The 18,612-nt window shown below is 43.9% G+C and overlaps 1 protein-coding gene across 1 annotated transcript in view; it reads right to left on the bottom strand.

The window, feature by feature from the left end:
- Window positions 1-18,612, bottom strand: part of LOC310786261 (connector enhancer of kinase suppressor of ras 2-like) — a gene marked incomplete at both ends in the record, with an annotated part of 73,717 nt that overhangs the window by 5,470 nt on the left and 49,635 nt on the right. The window contains 8 exons of the mRNA XM_083647420.1: window positions 689-1,178; window positions 1,283-1,383; window positions 3,176-3,243; window positions 4,071-4,142; window positions 10,061-10,134; window positions 10,260-10,438; window positions 15,995-16,043; window positions 16,147-16,337. Coding sequence (XP_083503546.1) covers window positions 689-1,178; window positions 1,283-1,383; window positions 3,176-3,243; window positions 4,071-4,142; window positions 10,061-10,134; window positions 10,260-10,438; window positions 15,995-16,043; window positions 16,147-16,337 — 1,224 coding nt within the window. The remainder of the gene's footprint in view (window positions 1-688; window positions 1,179-1,282; window positions 1,384-3,175; window positions 3,244-4,070; window positions 4,143-10,060; window positions 10,135-10,259; window positions 10,439-15,994; window positions 16,044-16,146; window positions 16,338-18,612) is intronic.

Here is an 18,612-nt window from a genome sequence, read left to right as displayed (position 1 = left end):
GACCATGTTGGTGCCTGACCATGTTGGTATCTGACCATGTTGGTGCCTGACCATGTTGGTGCCTGACCATGTTGGTATCTGACTGTTGGTATCTGACCATGTTGGTATCTGACCATGTTGGTATCTGACCATGTTGGTATCTGACCGTGTTGGTATCTGACCATGTTGGTATCTGACTGTGTTGGTATCTGACCATGTTGGTAACTGAGCATGTTGGTGCCTGACCATTTTGGTAACTGACCATGTTGATAACTGACCTATGTCTCTGGCCTGGTCCAGCTGGTAATGATGTGGCTCTGTGTAATCTGAAGCGTTGGCGGTGGCTGCCAGGACGGCGTGCATGCGTGACCATGTTGGTAACTGACCATGTTGGTAACTGACCATGTTGGTAACTCACCGTGTTGGTGCCTGACCATGTTGGTGCCTGACCATGTTGGTAACTGACCATGTTGGTAACTGACCATGTTGGTGCCTGACCATGTTGGTAACTGAGCATGTTGGTGCCTGACCATTTTGGTAACTGACCATGTTGGTGGCCGTGCCTTACCATGTTGGTAAGTGAGCATGTTGGTAAGTGAGCATGTTGGTAAGTGAGCATGTTGGTAACTGACCATTTTGGTAACTGACCATGTTGGTGCCTGACCATGTTGGTGCCTGATCATGTTGGTGCTCCATGTTGATAACTGACCTATGTCTCTGGCCTGGTCCAGCTGGTAATGATGTGGCTCTGTGTAATCTGAAGCGTTGGCGGTGGCTGCCAGGACGGCGTGCAGCCCGCTGTCCCGGGGCAGAGTGAAGCTGCGGGGCTTCCCCCCTGCCTCCGCCATGATGTTGGGGCCGAGGGGCACGGGCAGCGGACCGTACTGCTCCGGCAGCAGGCTGCGCTGCGCGGGCAGGGTGGACTGCCTGCGGTACTCCATGGCCAGTGGCCCTCTGTCCTCGCGGAGCAGGGACCCGTCCACCGGCAGCGCCTGGAGGTAGTGCAGCCTCGTGTTGCTCAGGGGCGCCTCCATCAGGTCCTGCCACGAGTTGCGGTGGCTGCCTGACTTCTGTCCGGGGGAGACGTTGTTGTTGCTGCCGTCCTGAGGTTCGGGGTGGAACTCCTCATGAGAGGAGCGTGACTGGAATGTCTCAGATGAGGAGAGGTGGCCGTGTTTGGGCTCCAGGTAGGGACTCACCTAAACCACATGGTTAGTATTAAAACAGTGAAGTGCAGGTAAATAAAAGACAGGTTTGTCATTTATGGTGCTCTCTATGCAACTACAGACAGACAGAGACTCACTGAGGATGGTCTGGGATAGGTGTCATAAGGCGGTGGCGGACTGTCCTGTTTGGGCATTGAAGACAACTCCATGTCCTCATGATCACTCTCACTCCAGTAATCTGGCGTGAACAAAGACACTATCATTACAGAAATTAGACAACGAGTGATTATTTCTTCGGAATCACAATCAATATTGCTGAATTCCAAAGTGAGGAGACTACTTCACACACACAAAAAAGGTTATATTGATACCTAAGGTTAATAATAATTATAGTTGGCTTCCAATACCTGTGCTCAGTCAGAATGGGGATAACCATGATGAGACTATGCTTTGGTTTGCATACTCATTTATTAACTTAGAAGAAGAAACAAATGATATACAATTGCTTATACAACTTCTACACTGCCGTTCCAAGCCAGAAGAGTCAGCATCACTCTAGCCAATTGTAAGTGCTTGGTGGGAGGTCAGATATTTTTGGGTGTTCTGGTCTCAAAGTAGGCATTTGCGTAGGTGTGATGTCAGGAGGATAGTGTAGGTGTCCTGTAGATAAGAATAGGCCTGAGTCGTGTTGAGAGGAAATGCAGAGGGTGATGAATCTGGGATGGCAGAATTTCCTTGAACTTGAACCTTCTGGAGGCGTAGTGGGCCCAATTCAGCAGCATACTGTATCTGTGATGCCAGGAGCCCCCTTGACAGACCAAATGACAAACCCATTGTCACCTGCCCCCCCCCCCACCACCCCACCTAGGTTTCTACATAAAGGCTCTAAATAGCACATTAGTTGTGTTAGTTACATCAGATCCTGTGCATTTGCAAGAAGCCAAAGAACATCAGAACACGAAAATAACAAGCACGCCTTCTGCACCTAAAATTAGGATTTATATTCAGCACAAAGCAGAGACGCCTGAATCAGTTCTGAAGTGCAAGGGCAACCAGGAAGAGGTGTTTCAAAACATCTTCTGTTGCTCTCGAAAGCAGCCATGTCTATTTTGCCAGGTTAACATATCAAATTCCAAAAAGATAACATTATGATTTAAACATTATGATTTACAAGTACTAGTCCTTTAAAATTTTTACAATTGGCAAAGAAGAAAAGATATTGACATAGCCTAAAGTCAGCCTATAGACTTCCTATCAGAGCAACAGACACCAATGAAAGATTTTAAAACTCTTAAAACATCACTTTCTAGATTGTTAGATTCAAAGCATAAGCTGTGCAAAACAAAACTAGGCAACATGTTAATTTAAGATGGAGTTATGTTGTATTTATGTCCAACATACATTTTTGTTGTTTAAGTATGTTAATTTTGTTTGCTACTATACAATTTTAAGGATACTATATTGGGCTGTAATGTCTAAGGTTTAGTCTGCATATTCCAATCACAATGTATTATTTAGGGGATTTCCAGAGACACAAATTAGGCAGTGAAATAAATATGCTCATAGACAGATTCCTCAGTTGGTTGAGTGTTAAAGTATGGGAGCATGTAGTCCTCAGCTTCTCGTTTGCAGCATGTATGACACCCAGCTGAAGGTGCAGACAGGTTATAATGACAGTGCTGTGAGCTCGCTATAGCAAATCTCAACCTCTCCAAGTGGAGACTAGGCAAAATAATTATCCCTGCATTCATCAAAATGTACGATTCTACGATGGAAAAGTACATGCAACAGCTTGTTATGAAAAGTACATGCAACAGCTTGTTATGAAAAGTACATGCAACAGCTTGTTATGAAAAGTACATGCAACAGCTTGTTATGAAAAGTACATGCAACAGCTTGTTATGAAAAGTACATGCAACAGCTTGGCCTCACACTGCTTAGTGTTCATCATCATTTCGGACGGGTGACCTTAACAGATGGAGCATCTTTAGCAGTGCTGTGAACAGTTGTGTGTCTGTGACTAATCTCACCTCGGTCGTGACGAATCTTCTCCTGCTCCGAGTAGCCGGCCACCGCCATGCTGAGTCGACTCAGCCACCTGAGGAGGACAACAGCCATTCACAACATTAATGACACATGGCACTGCAGCCTGACATCTTGTACAACCACATGCTTCTCAAATGCGTACACTAGGGGTACGTGGAGGTACTACAGGGGATACTTGCGAGAAAGGAGAAAATGGAAAAATATAAGAATAAATCATCCAAATATTAGAGTATTTTGAAAATATATAAATTTGAAGAAGAAGAAGAAGAAGAAGAAGAAGAAGAAGAAGAAGATGAAGAGTTTTTATTTGTGTCTTTATTAAGGAATGAGTGCAGTCCACCAGCACGATTCAATCGCAGGTTAGTGAGAGTATGGGTGTGGCTGCAGAGGTGGGGGAGATACCACATAACTATCTCTCTGCACGTCTCCCCTTCAGGTATGGATGCAGAGGTGGGGGAGGTACCACATAACTATCTCTCTGCATGTCTCCCCTTCAGGTATAGAGACACTGCATGAAATAGGCCACGGCCATCACGGGGGAAAGCGCAGACAACAAATGTAAAAAATCTCCTTTTTTTGTACTCCCGAGCAAAACAAGGAAGCCATTGAGTATTTGGCGAGAAGAAGAATGTGGATTTAGCTGTCAACTTCCGTATATATGATCTTTGTGTGCAACACACGACATAGGAGAACGCCAGGATTGGGGGGGATGTTGTTTTCCTCCGTTTTGGGGCGTGGTTTCTGAATGATGACGTGCTCTGCAGTGTCTCTAGGGCTGCAGAGGTGGGGGAGATACCACATAACTATCTCTCTGCACATCTCCCCTTCAGGTTCAATTGAATAGCAGCCACTCACAGCAGCTCTGCCTCATTAACTCACCGGGACATGTCGTCTACATTTTCCGCTGCGAAGTAGAAACTCTTTATCTTCGGATGACATGCCTTGAAAGCGCTGAAAGAGAACCAAGGGTATATCTAATCACATGTATACATAAGCAGAATATTATATAGAGACATACGTAAGTAAGTAAGGTAGGCCTACAGAAGATAAACTTGGCACATGATCACACATTCAGGTAAGGTAAATTGCCCTGTTCATTTGTGAGAGCTATAAAGTGTGTGTCTGTTTCAATAAGAATTGCAGGCACATCAGCCTAAGGTAAGGTGTAATTTTCAAACCCACTGCATCTGCTGACAATTCACCCATTTGTGAACAATAAACCCATTCCATTTGTTAGCAACTGATTGCCACCACATAAATTGCACTCACCCATTCTTCTGACTATGTTCAACTGCCTATAATTGCAATATTTACTACACTGCAAGATTTAATTTAAACTTGAAAATGAAAGATTTTTAGCAGATCAGAAATTAGGCTCAATTATTGATAGGCTATTTGCTGACATAGAATTTATTTCAGTCTAAATAAATAAAAATCTTACCGATCTCTAGCAGCTATAACTCAGACAACCCTCAGGTTACTAGTGTTCATCCAGGTGAGCTAGTTATGCACTCCAAGCAGTCTGGCCCTTGCATGATCAGCAATGGAATTGACATCAAATTCCGGGTCTTTGCTTTTGTTGTCAAAACATAGAAATTGAAAATGATCGGGGCGTCCGGGTAGTGTAGATGCAAAAAGCACTCCCCTACCACCGCAGAAAACCAGGTTCAATTCCAAGTAGCGATAATTCCGGCTTGGTCAGACGTTCCTACAGACACAATTGGCTGTGTCTGCAGGTGGGAAGCCAGTGGGGTGGCTAGTGGTTTTCAGGGTGCTCGCGGGGGAGGTGAAGTGGGGGGAATAGCGTGATCCTCCCACGCGCTGCGTCCTGAAACGTGAAACTCCTCACCATCAGATGAAAAGAAGCGCCACATGTATCGGAGAAAGCATAAGCTATTCTACAGTTTTTCCCAAATCGGCAGAGGGGGTGGATCAAAGACCGGAACAGCACAGAGAATTAGACAAATTTTGTTTGGATCCCGACATATGTTGGCCAACAACCCTCAACTAAAACTGGTAATAAATACCACAAATATTGAATAAGTTGACACAATAAAACTTCTGGGCATGACAATTGACAACTCGCTATCCTGGTCTAAACATATAAATAATATTGTCACCAAAATGGGAAGTGGAATCAGAATCACTAGGAAGTGTTCTGCGTTCATCAGTCCCTCAATACTCAAATCAGTTATTCATTCCTTGGTTCTCTCCCATTTAGAATACTGTCCTGTAATCTGATGCTCTGCTTCACAATCTGATCTGAAAAAGTTGCAGGTTGCTCAAAATAGGGCGGCTCGTTTAGCACTCAGTTGTTCATACAGAACAAGTATAAACCTCATGCATGCACGGCTGTCGTGGCTGATGGTTGTACAGAAAATGTCTCTGTGTCTCTTAATGTTACTGCGGAGCATAATTAGTCATAACAAACCATCTAGCTTGGCTGATCTGTTACATATGACCTCTGGGCATGGATACAGCACTAGAGGTGCTGCGGCTGGTCACTTTACACTCCCAGCTCCAAGAACCAATTTTCTGAAAATTACCATTATATATACCGTAAATTCCGGACTATAAGCCGCACCGGTGTATAAGCCGCACCTGCAAAGTTGACTATTTTTTTCTTATATAAGCCGCACCGGACTATAAGCCGCGGGTGTTTTAATGGTTTTTTTTGTTTTTTTTTGTTTTTTTGTTTTTTTGTGTGTTTTAATGTTTAATTACCATATGTAAGGGTTCATGCACAGAGGGGATTGTCGGGAAAGAGATGGCTGTTTGAGGAAGCTCCCATTTATTAACATTTCAACAAAACAACATAACACAACACCACCTGTGTTGTTTTTTACAGTGCACAGTGTCATACAGTGTCATACAGTGTGGTGAAAAGAGGGCAAGAGAGGAAATTAAAACTTATTATAGTTATATAGGATTTATAGTTAGAAAGAGTGCTAAGACAGATTCATCATCAAGTACGCTGATGATTCCATTATTGTCAGCCTGCTTGATGGGGTTGAGGTCGGTCATGGCCAGGTTTTAAATGATTTTCTGTCCTGGTGTGAAGAAGCCTTCCTCCAACTTAACGTCTCAAAGACTAAAGAGATCTGTGTTGATTTTAGACGATCCTCCCCAGTTCCCCAGAACAGTGTTGTCCATGGGCAACCAGTAGACTTGGTGACCAATTATAAATATCTTGGCACTATTTTTGACAGCAAGTTGAAGTTCGATCTAAACTGTGAAATGCTGTGCAAAAAAGGTCAACAACGTCTCTTTTGCCTAAGGAAGCTTGCTAGATTCCAGGTTGACAGGACTCTGATGAAACTGTTTTATTGTGCCTATATCGAGTCTGTAATCTCATTCTCTATTATCTGTTGGTATGGAAACCTTGGTATTCAAGGGAGGAACTCTCTCGGGAGGATCGTGAGAGCGGCATCTAAAATAGCCGGAGTAAATTTTAGTAGCCTGGACCACATTTTTAACAAACAGGTGCTTAAAAAGGCCATGTCCATTCGCATGGACGATACTCATCCTCTCTGTCCAGAGTATGTGCTGCTCCCTTCGGGCCTTCGGCTAAAGGTTCCGAGGGCTACGAAAAACAGATATAAATTGTCTTTCGTTCCTGTTTCCATCACAGCTTTAAATGCTGCTGAGAGGAGGAGATAGTGCACTCTCTCTCTCTCTCTCTCTCTCTGTCTCGCTCTCTTTTCTCTGTCTCTCGTGCAGCTTAAACGCTGCTGGGCGGAGGAGATGATGCACTCTCTCTCCTTGTCACTCTTCTTAGGTAGGTATTGCTGCTACAAATATTCTTTATATATTTTATATTCGAGATATATCTTTATTTATTTTTTACCTACCTATTTATGTGAGCTCAAATAGTCCTGGACTCTTATTACTTTTAAGTTCATGTACGTGTCTTTTACTACTTTTAAGTACATTGTACGTGTCTTTACTACTTTTAAGTACATTGTACAGATCCCTTGAGGTGTGTTTTTATTTTGTTTTTATTTTACTTTTATCCTGTGTTTACTTGATCCTTTTTCTGCTGGAAAACTGCTGCCATACTCCATGTTTGTTTTAATTTGTTCATGTTTTGTTTTTTCATGTATTCGCTATGCTTTTTATATCTGCTGCACACAAATTGCCCTTCGGGGACAAATAATAAACTTGAATCTTGAATCTTAAAAAAGAGAGATTTTTTTTTTTTTTTTTTGGAAAAAATCCATAGATAAGCCGCACCGTTATATAAGCCGCAGGGGCCAAAAAAGGCCAAAAAACGGGAAAAAAGGTGCGGCTTATAGTCCGGAATTTACGGTAGATCAATAACACTCTGGAACTCTCTGCCAAAGGACATCATATCTACTGTTAACAATAAAACTACTTTTAGAAAACTAACAAAGCAATACCTTGCTAAATAGCTTTTGTCAATCTGTTCAGTGGTCTATTTCATGTTTTTTTCTCTGTCTAGTGTGTTTAATTGTACTGGTCATTTCATATTTTCACTCAGTTGTATATCTGTTGACCTTATTAGTTTGTGTTGTTTACAATCAGTGTCTAATTGTCTATTTATCTTATGTTGAGTCTATTTTTTTATTTTATTTTTATTATATGTTTGTATTTTCTATGTCCAGGACCCCAGGAAGATTAGAGGGTGCATTCATGTCCTTCTAATGGGGATCCTTTAATAAACTAAACTAAACTAAACTAAACAAATACAATTGGGGAGAAAATCTGAGAAAAATGTAAAAACAAATTGATAAAAAATCTAGATGATCGAATCTGGTCTACAAATACAGTACGGTAATCCCAAATTCTCCTTTTCCTGTTCAGTTGATGGTTCATTAAGAAGAAAAAAATTAAGTGTAAGCCTACTCATTTTTACCCACTGCAATGATGAATAAATCCACATATTTATATATCTGTTGTCCTACTAGCCTGGTAAACCAGCCAGTCACGTGAACTCACATTTCATTTCGTTCTTCGTTTCCGTTTGGATCGAAGCTTTCACCCAGTCTTTGCAGTGGGCGGAAGTTGGGCGGGTGTACTTGCTTGTACCCAAATCCACTCGGGAGAATGGCAAAAACATATTTTCCTCCCAGAAACTCCGCTGTTGCTTACTCCTGTTTGTTTAACACGTTCACTGCCAATGACGAGTTGAGTCGTCAAAAAAAATCCAACGGTTGACTGCCAATGACGAGTTGAGTCGTCAAAAAAAAAAAAAAAAAAAAATTTTGACGGTGGGACGTGGATCAACGCCCCCCACGTCTCCTATAAAAATATTGGAGCCACCGAACGTGTACAACCCATTCCACCGACCCACTAAGTGGCGACAGTGCTCTCCGTTCTAGAAAAAGTCGAGCCAAAACTGCAGGGGAACGCGCGATGAAACCATTCTCCTACTGTAAAATGGATTGGCGAAAACGCTTTCGCTTTCGCGCTGATTGCTGGTGGTGGGGGATTGCAAATTTGCATAATAGATTATGGGTGCAACACACTTTGAAACACGCAGCATAAATAAGACCACAATCGCAAAAGAAACCCCGTTTCTTGGGGTTTCTCAACCGAAAACCCAGAAACGAACGAGCCTCATTCTCATACTGTAGGCGAAAACGCTTTCACGCTGGCGCACACGGGCGCACAACGGTGGGGGGTTCCAAAAATAGACTGGGTGGAAAACACACTTTGAAACACGCAGCATAAAGCCTAGAATCGCACAAAGCTTCATCAAAGCTTTCAAACCCAAGAAACGAGTGAGCCCCATCCACACTCCCAGGGAGGGAGGCTGCTCACTGCTCAGACAGGCAGTAGAAACTGCTTGTGACGAACGCTGCTGAAAGCCACATCAGACACGCCCACGGAGGGAGGAGTTTGAAGGAGAGGGCGTTCAGAACTATATTGTTTAGATGTCTGATCTCTCACTGATGCCAAAAATAAATGGTTAAAGTGACTGTTCTGCCTGTTTGATTGAATTTCACAAAACTGCGATTATCTCAGCTTTCAGTCTCAGACGCTGAAACCATGCTGTACTCAACGGCTAATATCTATAACTACTAACTCTACAAACTAACTCTTTTAGACAGAGAAAGCAAACATTCTATTAGTACTTTTGTGAACTTTGTGTTCACAAAGTCCAAGCAGAAAATAATCCTCGGCTCTTGTAAAATGAGCCAGAATCCTCCAAAAAACCCTCTGGCAGAAGCTACCTACAGTAAAAAAAAAACGGCTGGCAGTGAATGTGTTAATTGTTGTTATTGAGTCTATTTCTGCAATAACTGCACTTTATGGCTGTTTAAACTAGTTGAACGTTGACATTACTCCTCGAGGCGGACAGGCAAGGAGGCGGCTATTACGGTTTTGCTAGCGACGTTCCTGATTGGCCGTTACGATGTCAACTACGAGGCGGGTCGCTGATTGGCTCGTCCGCTTTGCAGTTTCTGCAGAAAGCCCTCCCAGAGTTGAGGCCAGACAGTCTGGTAGAACGAAATGAAATGTGAGTTCACGTGACCGGCTGGTTTACCAGGCTACTGTCCTACTGCCACAATATTAAAATATTATTTGCTAGTTGACGACGTGAGCCCATATTGTTTGCGAGTCACACATTAGTCGCAATAGTCCGTTTTGCATGGTCAAACCCATACGTCATTCAATATACTATTGTATATGCCAATTGTTTTCTATCAAAAACAACTAGCATAGGATTACTTCCAATGGACAATACTCAATACTGGACAATACTCTTCCAGTATTGTAGGTGGACATGCTTGGTGAAGTCTCCATTCATTGTACTTGGTTAGTGAATTGCATCCAATTGAGCAGAAGCAATCAAACTTTGACTAAAGTTGATCCTCGGCACCCTGGTGAAAATCAGTACTCACAACTTCCTTCTGCACTCGGTGGCACGATCTATCTTGAACTCTGGGAGGCTTACAAAGCCTTCTGCCTTCTCATCCTGGGACAAGCAAAATGTAAGAGACAAGCAAAATGAGGGCGATTAATCATTCTGACCTAAGTCAACGCTTCAGTCTTGCCCTTTTTTTCAACATGGACACCAACCCAACAACGTGACATATTCACCTCCTCGTTCATGTACCAGTACAGGCAGGTGTCTTTCAGGATGAACCAGTACTTCTTCCATTTCTGGGAAAAATAGCTTTTAGCATCCTTCTTTTTCCACAGCCAGCCCTCGCAGTCCCCCTGACCCAAGTCCTTGCAGGAAATCCGCCGCTTACTCATTGAAGACATGGGGCTTCCAGCTGCAGGGTGACAGAGGAGAGATCAGAGTGCACTCCTGCCAGAGAGCATGCAGGGTGAGAGGGACACCAGAGCAGAGCAGAGATCAGAGTGCACTCCTGCCAGAGATCATGCAGGGTGAGAGGGACACCAGAGCAGAGCAGAGATCAGAGTGCACTCCTGCCAGAGATCATGCAGGGTGAGAGGGACACCAGAGCAGAGGAGAGATCAGAGTGCACTCCTGCCAGAGATCATGCAGGGTGAGAGGGACACCAGAGCAGAGGAGAGATCAGAGTGCACTCCTGCCAGAGATCATGCAGGGTGAGAGGGACACCAGAGCAGAGGAGAAATCAGAGTGCACTCCTGCCAGAGATCATGCAGGGTGAGAGGGACACCAGAGCAGAGGAGAGATCAGAGTGCACTCCTGCCAGAGATCATGCAGGGTGAGAGGGACACCAGAGCAGAGGAGAGATCAGAGTGCACTCCTGCCAGAGATCATGGACTATCCACCTTATTTCCAGCTGCCATGATGCCTTACGTGAAATATGGGTGCTTCTTCCGGTGTAGTCCTCCCAGCCCCCTCCCCCGTTACGTTGCTGACTCAGACACAACATAGTATAGCCCATCTGTAAATGACAGCTGCAGGCGAGCGGAGCAAATCACGTCCAGCTTGGCAAAAATCTTGTCGATAAATATCCCGAGTTGTTCAAAGAGCAACAGAAATAGCGGATGTGATAGATAAAATTATTACATTCTCTCAAATAAGTTGTCAAACGAGTGTTCTTTATTGTGACAAACAACTTTTCCCCCCCAGCGTCGGAGTTTTAATGAGGAAATGCGCCAGCTGCAACAGTCACGTTCTAGACCGGACCTTGCACCCATAATTATTTTTCAGCAGGGCATTCAAAAATAAGGTGGATAGAGATAGCTCAACCTCCAGTCACTTTCCTGTGTCTGTGTCATGTGGACTTCGCCAATGCCACGCCCCCTTAGGAGAGTAGCAGCAGGTCCTGAGTCTATAGAGTCTATAGAGTCTATAGAGTCTATAGAGTCTCTTCACCCGGAAGTGAGTTTCCCATTCATTTTCTCCATAGGAGAATTCTGTTTTTTTACACCCTGGACCTTATTTCTAGCTTTAAATGTGATTTTTAAGTCACCCTGACAAGTTTGGTTTGATATTTTTTTCTGAAACGATAATTTGTTTTGAACTGCAACCTGAAAACGATAAAAACAGGGCATGTGAAATGCCTGTATTTATGTCCTGTAGGCTATATAGATTATTTTCCGACACACAGCGGCTAATATGCTTATTATATTATGGAGGCAACAGAATATGAGCGATCTATTTACCTCCGTGCCACTGGCAGCCTGTTCTGTTTGCTGTTCGTCACATACATGTAGATAGCAGCCCCCAGCGTATCCCCCACTGCTGCTATAATCCATATCTGACATTATTCCATATGGGTGGCCATCGAATTCAAATGAATCGTCTATATTCATGAAAACAGATATATCAGCAATGTTTATCATGCTAAGCTACATAACAGCTAACTACAGTCAACCCTGCAAGTCACCCGGATGTGCTTCTTCTTCTTCGAAGAAGAAGAAGAAGAAGAAGAAGAAGAAAAAGAAAAAGAAGAAGATGAAGAAGAAGAAGAAGAAGAAGAAGAAGAAGAAGAAGTTCAAAACAAATTATCGTTTCAGCAAATTATATTAAACCGAACTTGTCAGGGTGACTTAGAAACCACATTTAAAGCTAGAAATAAGGTCCAGGGTGTAAAAAAAAAAACTGAATTCTCCTTTAAGGGTGGAACCAAGCCAACCCGTGACCTACTGAATCGTGAGTGACCATAAAACATTTCACTTGGAGGCTCCAAGTGAAAGGGTTGCTCCAAGTTGGAGCAAAAACTAAAATAAAGACGTTCCCCCCACCATCCCCCCGCTTGTTATTTTCTGTTTTTGTTAGAGACCAGAAGAGTATACAGTACCATTTCATACTGTTGGTGGAGCCTGGCATGAACAATCCTATAATTGGGCTCGGGAACGTAATGTCAAGTGTCTGGAGTGACCCACCCACTTTCGCCATACTTTTTGCTGTCACACAGTGTCTGTGCTGGTGTTTTCTTTGAATTAGAGTAATTTATTTTCATTCGCTTCCTTTTATTGGTCGGTGGGGTGGGTGAGTTATGTCAAAGGCTGCAATAATGGGTCTCGCGGTGGAGAGGGGGTGGAGCTTGAACACAGACCAGAAAAGGCCAGCTGGTAGTATCCTTGTGTAGCCAATATTATGAATGAGTTATGGTTGTAAACAAGAAAGAAATCAAACAATATGACAGAAAAACAATCCCAGAATGCAATGTGCAGTGACGTGGTCTATAAGTATGCAAAGTCTCTGTCTGTGATTGAGCAGAATTGTGTTCGGCCACAGTTATGCCATTTTACATGCTAACGCGCTGAATATTTCAGAAAGTGTAAAGAGCACCCCTGCAGGTAGTCTCGACGCCAGACCCATGAGAGTTCCTACGCTGCTACACTACGTTACTGCATGCTGCAGAGCTCTCTCTGGGTCTGGGACACTTTCCCTCAGAGGGCTGGTTATGGGAGGGAACCGTTCCTTTGGCCAGTCATACTGTATGCCAGTGATGGCTTCAGTCCTCTCCAATCACTAACGACTTTGCGATCAGACAACACGGGAGGCGCAGCCCATTTGCTCTCTCATCGGTGCTACGACCTGTCACTCATTCAATTTCAACCCGCCTTCAAAACCAGCAGTGGCTGTTAACTGGCACTGGCTCACTTATGTAGTATGCGGAGCGCAGCGATTCAACGTAATATTTGAGTCTGGGGAGAGACTACCCTGCAGATTAATTAATATTTGAGTCTGGGGAGAGACTACCCCCCTGCAGATTAATTAATATTTGAGTCTGGGGAGAGACTACCCCCCTGCAGATTAATTAATATTTGAGTCTGGGGAGAGACTACCCTGCAGATTAATTAATATTTGAGTCTGGGGAGAGACTACCCTGCAGATTAATTAATATTTGAGTCTGGGGAGAGACTACCCCCCTGCAGATTAATTAATATTTGAGTCTGGGGAGAGACTACCCTGCAGATTAATTAATATTTGAGTCTGGGGAGAGACTACCCTGCAGATTAATTAATATTTGAGTCTGGGGAGAGACTACCCCCCTGCAGATTAATTAATATTTGAGTCTGGGGAGAGACTACCCTGCAGATTAATTAATATTTGAGTCTGGGGAGAGACTACCCCCCTGCAGATTAATTAATATTTGAGTCTGGGAGAGACTACCCTGCAGATTAATTAATATTTGAGTCTGGGGAGAGACTACCCTGCAGATTAATTAATATTTGAGTCTGGGGAGAGACTACCCTGCAGATTAATTAATATTTGAGTCTGGGGAGAGACTACCCCCCTGCAGATTAATTAATATTTGAGTCTGGGGAGAGACTACCCTGCAGATTAATTAATATTTGAGTCTGGGGAGAGACTACCCTGCAGATTAATTAATATTTGAGTCTGGGGAGAGACTACCCTGCAGATTAATTAATATTTGAGTCTGGGGAGAGACTACCCCCCTGCAGATTAATTAATATTTGAGTCTGGGGAGAGACTACCCTGCAGATTAATTAATATTTGAGTCTGGGGAGAGACTACCCTGCAGATTAATTAATATTTGAGTCTGGGGAGAGACTACCCCCCTGCAGATTAATTAATATTTGAGTCTGGGGAGAGACTACCCTGCAGATTAATTAATATTTGAGTCTGGGGAGAGACTACCCCCCTGCAGATTAATTAATATTTGAGTCTGGGAGAGACTACCCTGCAGATTAATTAATATTTGAGTCTGGGGAGAGACTACCCTGCAGATTAATTAATATTTGAGTCTGGGGAGAGACTACCCTGCAGATTAATTAATATTTGAGTCTGGGGAGAGACTACCCCCCTGCAGATTAATTAATATTTGAGTCTGGGGAGAGACTACCCTGCAGATTAATTAATATTTGAGTCTGGGGAGAGACTACCCCCCTGCAGATTAATTAATATTTGAGTCTGGGGAGAGACTACCCCCCTGCAGATTAATTAATATTTGAGTCTGGGGAGAGACTACCCTGCAGATTAATTAATATTTGAGTCTGGGGAGAGACTACCCCCCTGCAGATTAATTAATATTTGAGTCTGGGGAGAGACAACCCTGCAGATTAATTAATATTTGAGTCTGGGAGAGACTACCCTGCAGATTAATTAATATTTGAGTGTGGGGAGAGACTACCCCCCTGCAGATTAATTAATATTTGAGTCTGGGGAGAGACTACCCTGCAGATTAATTAATATTTGAGTCTGGGGAGAGACTACCCCCCTGCAGATTAATTAATATTTGAGTCTGGGGAGAGACTACCCTGCAGATTAATTAATATTTGAGTCTGGGGAGAGACTACCCTGCAGATTAATTAATATTTGAGTCTGGGGAGAGACTACCCCCCTGCAGATTAATTAATATTTGAGTCTGGGGAGAGACTACCCTGCAGATTAATTAATATTTGAGTCTGGGGAGAGACTACCCTGCAGATTAATTAATATTTGAGTCTGGGGAGAGACTACCCCCCTGCAGATTAATTAATATTTGAGTCTGGGGAGAGACTACCCTGCAGATTAATTAATATTTGAGTCTGGGGAGAGACTACCCTGCAGATTAATTAATATTTGAGTCTGGGGAGAGACTACCCTGCAGATTAATTAATATTTGAGTCTGGGGAGAGACTACCCCCCTGCAGATTAATTAATATTTGAGTCTGGGGAGAGACTACCCTGCAGATTAATTAATATTTGAGTCTGGGGAGAGACTACCCTGCAGATTAATTAATATTTGAGTCTGGGGAGAGACTACCCTGCAGATTAATTAATATTTGAGTCTGGGGAGAGACTACCCTGCAGATTAATTAATATTTGAGTCTGGGGAGAGACTACCCTGCAGATTAATATCTGAACCTGGAAAGCCTCCACCATGCCACTCTGCCGGGGCGGAACATCTGCAGTCGGGCTCCAGTGAGCTCCAGGGAAAGGCAAATCGAGATTTTTTTAAATGTGCATTTCACAAATGACGCAGCACTTCTTTGCATGTACATTAAACACATACAGTTGTTACTCAAGTAGTTTGGCCACTTTGCTGTGGTACTGCTGCAGTACTGCCACAGCAGTAAAAGTGGGTGCTTTTGTTATTTAAATGTTTTGTTCTTTACAAAAGCACCCCCTCACTGCTGCGATGGCAGCACAGCAGTACCTTGCAAACCCAGCAGTAAAGTGGCCAAATCAAATGAGTAACAACTGTAGCTATATGCTCATGTTTTTGTATCTGTTGGTGAGCTATTTTCGATGATTTTTACGACATTTATGGGTCTCGGGAACACACCTGCCCCGGCCAGCCTGCCAGCATAGAGTCAAATGCAACATTTACATTCACAAAGCGATTCCGCTAGTCTCTATAGTGCGTGATCTCTGCTCCTGCTGTTCGAGGACACATGAGCGCTCAAGTTAAAACTACTTCAACAAGCGCGCTTACCTTTACTCTTCTTCTTTGACCTTGAGAGCAGCGAGGAGCGTTCAAACACCTGCAAAGTAAAACAGGACAATGTCATGTTGAACTGCTCCTGCTACTGCTGCATCTCACATATAAATAATGAGACTTGAATGACAATGGGACAAGGGACTGACATGGTAGAGGGAGGCGGAGTCAGAGCTGGATGTAGACAGGGAGATTTCCATCTGGAGTGCGGGGACCAGCGTGTAAGGAGCGGGGCTGCCTGCTTTCTCACTCTTCTTCCTGCTCTGGCTCAGGCTGCGTCCCAGCAGGTACTCCTCCCCCGGGGTTTTGTCTTCACCCGTATAACGCAGCACGGAGTTCTCTACAGGGACACAACAAAGCAAAGCCCTTTACTGCATACATTTCAACAAATTCATCTTCACAAATCTATCATTTACATACTCAATCCTTTCTGCGGCTCCACAGAATGCATTTGCATCCTAAGTTGCTGCCCAAGTTTAGTAGCATAAAAAGATGAACACAAACACAAACATTCAGCTGCCTTGTGTATGAACTTTGCACACTTTCTTGTCTCTGCCCTTGAAATAGTGAAAAAATAAATAAAATGCTTGCACACTGCATGGGCTCCAGTTTCCAGTGATTTTATTTTAACACCCAAAAAGTAACGTTTCGAGCGTCAAGCTCTTCATCAGACTGGCGTAGGACTGTGAGAGGCCATCCAAGATGGCGGCACCTGCCCATTTTGGACTTGGATGTGTGTGTTTTCTCCTTCACTCTGCTCTTGAAATAAACATAGATAGACCACCAGGGGCTTGACAACAGTTGCTATGTTGGTCTGTTTACCATATGTCATTATGTTTGTAGTATGCCCCACACTCCCCCCGGACCACGACCCGCTACAATTCGCATACCGCCCCAACAGGAGCACAGCGGATGCAGTAGCACACGTGCTCCACACCGCCCTCTCCCACCTGGAGGGGAAGGACACCTATGTGAGAATGCTGTTCGTGGACTAGAGCTCAGCATTCAACACCATAGTACCCTCCAGGCTGGTAAGCAAACTCAAGGATCTGGGACTAAGCAAAGCGATGTGTGACTGGATCCTGGACTTTCTAACAGACCGCCGCCAGGTGGTGAAAGTGGGCAACCTCACCTCCTCCCCACTGACCATCAGCATAGGAGCGCCACAGGGGTGCGTCTCCAGCCCCTTCTGGTATGACCTCTACACCCACGACTGCGTGGCGATTCAAACTTCGAACACCATCGTGAAGTTTGCAGACGACACAGCGGTCGTGGGGCGGATCTCCAGGAGCGACGAGACAGCCTACAGAAAGGAGGTGGAGGCCCTGGAACGCCACTGTTGTCAAAAAGGCCCAACAGCGACTACACGGACTCAGGCGCCTGAAGAAATTCGGGCTAAGGCCAAAAATCCTCAGGGACTTCTACAGAGGCACCATTGAAAGCCTGCTGACTGGCTGCTTCACCACCTGGTACGGGAACTGCACCACCATGGACCGCAGGGCGCTAAGAAGGGTGAGGCGCCCGGCCCAGCACATAACAGGATGTGAGCTGCCAGAACTGCAAGATCTGTACAACCAGCGGTGCCTCAGGAGGTCCCTGAAGATCATCAAAGACACAAACCACCCCCACAACAGTCTGTTCTCCGTGCTACCCTCAGGGAGGAGATACAGGGTCCCAAGAGCACGCACAAATCGCTTGAGGGACAGTTTCTTCTCACAGGTCACGAGACTCCTTAACATATACAAATAGTGTAGTAGCCGTACTGTACCGCACTGTAGATGCTACCATTATGTATGACTAATGTTGTTCAATAGTATGTTTAATTAGGTATACGCTATTTGCACCTAACAGAATGTTATTATGTTGAATTATGTTTAAAGTATGTTCATGCCATTTGCACTATGGGCAGTGAATACGCCACTGTCTGTGGCATGTCTTACTGCTTTATTGCTTGTTGCCTCTTGTTTTTTATTTATATATCTTTTATTTTTTGCACTATGTTGTAACGGAGCCTACAGCACAAGAATTTCACACGTGATACTTGTACTACGGAGTGACAATAAAAATCTTGAATCTTGAATCTTGAATCTTGAATGTACAGTATGTCACTGGCCAAACTTTGTGGCCTATATCAGTGGTTCTCAAAGTCGGGTCCGGGGTTCCAGGGGGTTCCCAGCAAAAGGGTAATAATTCATTTTCACTAGAATTCCAACCATAAGTAACACAATGACAGAATGTATGACTATTTTGGTTATCATGGGTTTCATACACTTTCTGTAAAAACATCTAAAAGTGTGATGACCCTCCGACTCTCCTGGCCCTGTCTTCCAGGAGTTGGTGTTGGAGTCATTAGGCTGATTGGGTGCAACTGGGCTCAGTGCACTCATTGAGCTTAACAAGACCTTCAGACCATTCAGTCTCTCTCCCTCCTCACCAATGCAACTTTTGTTGTGTTCGTTTGTTTAATGTAGTTTGTGTTGTCTAGTTATTTCCCCTTAGTTTTTACAACACAAATACTAGTTTTAGTTAACAAATTATTGTTTTAATAACTGGTAACTTACTGGTCTATGATCTTTAGCAGTTTATGCACTGAATATTGATTTTCAACCCAATGC

The sequence above is a fragment of the Poromitra crassiceps genome (genome assembly GCF_964638095.1).
Source record: "Poromitra crassiceps genome assembly, chromosome: 1".
Classification (NCBI taxonomy): domain Eukaryota; kingdom Metazoa; phylum Chordata; class Actinopteri; order Beryciformes; family Melamphaidae; genus Poromitra; species Poromitra crassiceps.
This window is presented reverse-complemented; position numbering and strand designations above follow the sequence as displayed.